The 4,026-nt window shown below is 32.1% G+C and overlaps 1 protein-coding gene across 1 annotated transcript in view; it reads right to left on the bottom strand.

Moving 5' to 3' along the window:
• Nucleotides 1–2,307: 2,307 nt before the first annotated feature.
• Nucleotides 2,308–4,026, bottom strand: part of ENH1 (rubredoxin family protein) — a gene marked incomplete at its 3' end in the record, with an annotated part of 2,806 nt that continues 1,087 nt past the window's right edge. The window contains exons 4-6 of the mRNA XM_011017032.1: nt 2,838–2,919; nt 2,645–2,713; nt 2,308–2,440 (exon numbers count right to left, since the gene is read on the bottom strand). Coding sequence (XP_011015334.1) covers nt 2,308–2,440; nt 2,645–2,713; nt 2,838–2,919 — 284 coding nt within the window. The remainder of the gene's footprint in view (nt 2,441–2,644; nt 2,714–2,837; nt 2,920–4,026) is intronic.

The following is a 4,026-nucleotide window of genomic DNA, read 5'->3' on the forward strand; positions in this document are numbered from 1 at the left end:
GGAAGGTAAGACATAGGCCTACAACTTTAATATGGATGGAAAGGTAAGATATAGGCCTACAACTTTCATAGGGAGCCCAATATTTAAAAAGGTCATTTTCAATTCCAGATTGTAGCAACAATAAAGAAGTTTGAATATGTCCTACAGCCTGCGCACTGTTCAGTGTTTGACCCATATCTGGAGTTCTAGTAGTCCAAATGACCTCTATTTTTTTTCTAGAAAGCTGAGACAATTTCCTAGAATTTTCATGTTGTCAAGTGATTTCAATTTTGATGTTTTGGGCTGATAAGAGAAGATAAAGATTATCACCAAGTCAAGAGTTAACTACCTACTTATTAATTAGTCATCAAATCAATAGTTTCTAATTTTGGCCTATAAAATGAGGTATTTGCCATGCATTTAGACATCTTGGTTTCCAGATCAAGATCATGCTCTTACTTTCTCTCTTTGTATTTTTTGTATTACTTATGTTTTGCTTTCATTAATATCAAGTTTATGCTTTTTATTTCCTTTCCTTTAATCAGTTAACTTTTATCTTATTTATGTTCTTATTTTGTTTATTTATTTTTCTTTCTTTCATTATGTTTAGCTAAGTTTATTATGTCAAGGTGAAAATGTTACACTAATAGTGTAAGAAGAAGTATAATGTAAACTCAATGTGGACTTTAATGTTTGATACTAACATGTTTTGTATTTGTTATCTTGTTCATTTTTTAATACTTTGCTTGTTAAATGACTAATCTAGATTTATGTTGTATAACACTTGGTACAACAAATGCTTGACACTTTCATAGCCCATATTGTATGGTATAACCGACACCTGAGCTATGAAAGAAACTTGATTTGTTGTTAACATAAGTTATAATCATGAATGCTTGACGAGATTTACAAGTATTAGTATTAATCGAATAAGATGACTAATATAATCATGTTAATAATTTATAATTTGATTGGAACCTCCTTTGTATGTGGTCTAATTGAATAATAAGAGTTTATACTATACTTGTTTGACATACTATTAGCGGATCCTTTAACCTTAACATTTATTGTTATCATTATTTAATCCTTACGTTAATCTTTCATCTTAAAGTTCTCATCAAATTCTTCTTCTTCTTCTTCATTATTATTATTATTATTATTGTTACTATTATTGTTGTTATTGTTGTTGTTGTATTATTGTTATTTATAATTTACCTCAATCTTACCTGGTTATTTATTACTTCGACACTCCTTCATTTGGGAGAAGATATCAATATTTTAATCGTGTCAACCAATAAACATTTTTCAATCATCGAAAATACCTCATGTTACTGGAAATTAGAATTCAAATTTTTAGACTCTAAAAATCCTAATATGAACCTTGTTTTACCCCAACTTATGAAAAAAAAAAAAACATCTCATGAACCTCTAAATCAATTGTTCCAAGCTACAAAACAAATTTTAATAGTATAAAATAGTCGAGATCAAACCAAATAAAAAAAAAAAAAAGAAGGTATAAGTGAATACAAGAACCACCTCCTTTTAAAATAGTTTGTTACTGGTGACCATAATTTTATGATAAGAGAGTTTTCTCTCTCTTGCTATAAAGATATTTATAAATTAAAATGCAAGAAAAATCTTAGGAATTGAATCATAAAAATTCTAAAGAACTAAGACCAAAAATGAAAAAGTAAAACTTGAGGAACCAAATTGAACATTTTTTCTTGATCCTTGATCTTTTTTATTTTTTGTCTTAGGTATACCAACCTCAAATTTATTATGTAAAAATTGTGGAATATTCGAGTAGATGAGAACATGAAAGTAAAAACATGTAACAATAGATATAAACATGTCATCATAATTCACAATGATATAATTGAAAAGAAATAAAGTTCAATAATCAAAACAAAAAAGGATCAAAATATCAAGGATCAATAAGAAAAACATTGGCTTTGAAAACAGTGAAATATAAGAGGATCTGCAATTGATGAAGAGCAAAAAGGCCAAATATTTAGTTTTTTTTTCTAATTGTAAATTGTAATTTTTACTTGATTTGACAGAAAAATATATATATCCCAGGACATGAACTCTCTCTGGTAACACAAATACTAATGGCACATCTGATGTTTACGACAAAGCAGACTGGACAGTAAAATTTGAGAGGGGAAAAACAAAAGGAGATGAGATTTGGGTTATAATAAGCAACTGCCTCATTGAAGGCCATAAACAAGCAGCGCACCAACTGCACCAATGCCAGCCACTAGCCCAATGATGACTCCGATAGGAGGCAATCCGCCGCCAACTGCTCTTCCAGTATTCACATCATACCAACCCCAGCCACTAGCCCAATGATGACTCCGATAGGAGGCAATCCGCCGCCAACTGCTCTTCCAGTATTCACATCATATCGTGCAAATCTCTTCTTTGGCGCTCTACATTGTGGGCACACGTATGCTTCCGGCTGCAGAAACAGGAAGAAAAGAATAAATAAATTTGTGTACAAACATTTATATTGACATGTTCTTACTCGGTCAAAATCTCTTCTTGCCAGAAATCCATTTTCTGCTGTCTTTTTTACGCAATGTGCTATTGAATACGAAATTGATGTTTTCGGTGGAAAAACAAAAATGTAAGATTTTTCTCTATGCAAAGGGGACAAACGTGCCTGCTCATCAAAAGATTTCTGCAAGGTGTATATGAATCCACAATCAAGGCATATGTGAGTTGCCCTAGCCTGCAAAAACCTTGACACCATTAGTGTTCATCGACAAAACAGTACAAAGTAATATCATACAATCGACACACTAAATTTGAAATGGAGGAATATATGGAATTGCACATAAAGAAAAAAAGCATGCCTTTTGAGCCTCAGTCAACTTCCTTCCGAAGCGGGGAGGAGCAGGACGCTTAGGCAGTCGTTTGACATCTACTTCTGCGCCTCTGTTTTTCAATAAAGACAGACCTTCAGTCAGTTTTGAAACACATATAACTACAGCAAAATGAATTATGAGCTTATGCATGTTTTATTCCTGCCCTATTCCTATGCATGTAACATGTTTTAATTCTTGGTATTTTTGGAAAGGAGTTGAACAATCTGATCAAAGTTTAGTTTAAAAACTGGGACTTCGTTGGAGCGTGGATTGCAAATCAGCATGTACCAGCCAAATTACCACAATCTATCATTACAAGAGCAATTCTCTTACAGAATTCTCTGACTTACCGCTTGAAATTGATAAAACCTAATGGAAAAAAAGTCAGGGCGGAAAGCTCCCGAGTTGAAGGGAAAAAAAAGAAGAAAAAAACTCTTTATCAAAACTTGCTTTGCTAGTGCTTGGAAGTGGGATAAACATACCCTTAATAACAAAGACGTCGTTGGCTCTCTTCCCTTCACTCAGCCCTTGTATACTATATAGATAGATTAATACAATTATATGAAGAATGCAATCACTGCTTACGAGACAAACATGAGATATTTCATTCAGCACCAATCCAAACATCTAATAAAGACAAGTCTTAATTCTACAAACAGTAATCCCTATATATAATTATCTTTAACCTTTGCTATATGCCATTGTATAAATCTACTTGCTTTCAATATTGTAATTTATCCCTCACCTGCTACTAGGAACTTCCTCACACAGAGACTGCAATTAATTTGATCCGTATTTTTCTATAATATTTGTTTCATCAAACGTAATTAATCCTTCTTAGGTTACCTGTGCTGCCTTTTGTCTTTTTCCATGTCGTCAATCCAAACAACACTACCTTCTTTGCTAGAAGCCTAGAGTTTTTTTTTTTTTTAGAAAAAAAAACTTAATTTTTATGGTGAGTCCAGGTAACTGGACTGAAGTAAAAAAAAAAAAAACACTGCAATTAAGGTAAATAAGTGCTTATTTTCTTGATTCCCACAAGTTAATTGATGAATCTTACAGAATAAATGTTCTGTGATTTCTTTCTAAGAGAGATGTTTTGTTAGTTTTAAACCATCACTGATATGTAATACATGAATCATGATAGCAAAAAACGAGGAGTAGGGAAAGAATACCT

Source organism: Populus euphratica, unplaced genomic scaffold (assembly GCF_000495115.2).
Source record: "Populus euphratica unplaced genomic scaffold, PopEup_1.0 scaffold2356.1, whole genome shotgun sequence".
Classification (NCBI taxonomy): Eukaryota; Viridiplantae; Streptophyta; class Magnoliopsida; order Malpighiales; family Salicaceae; genus Populus; species Populus euphratica.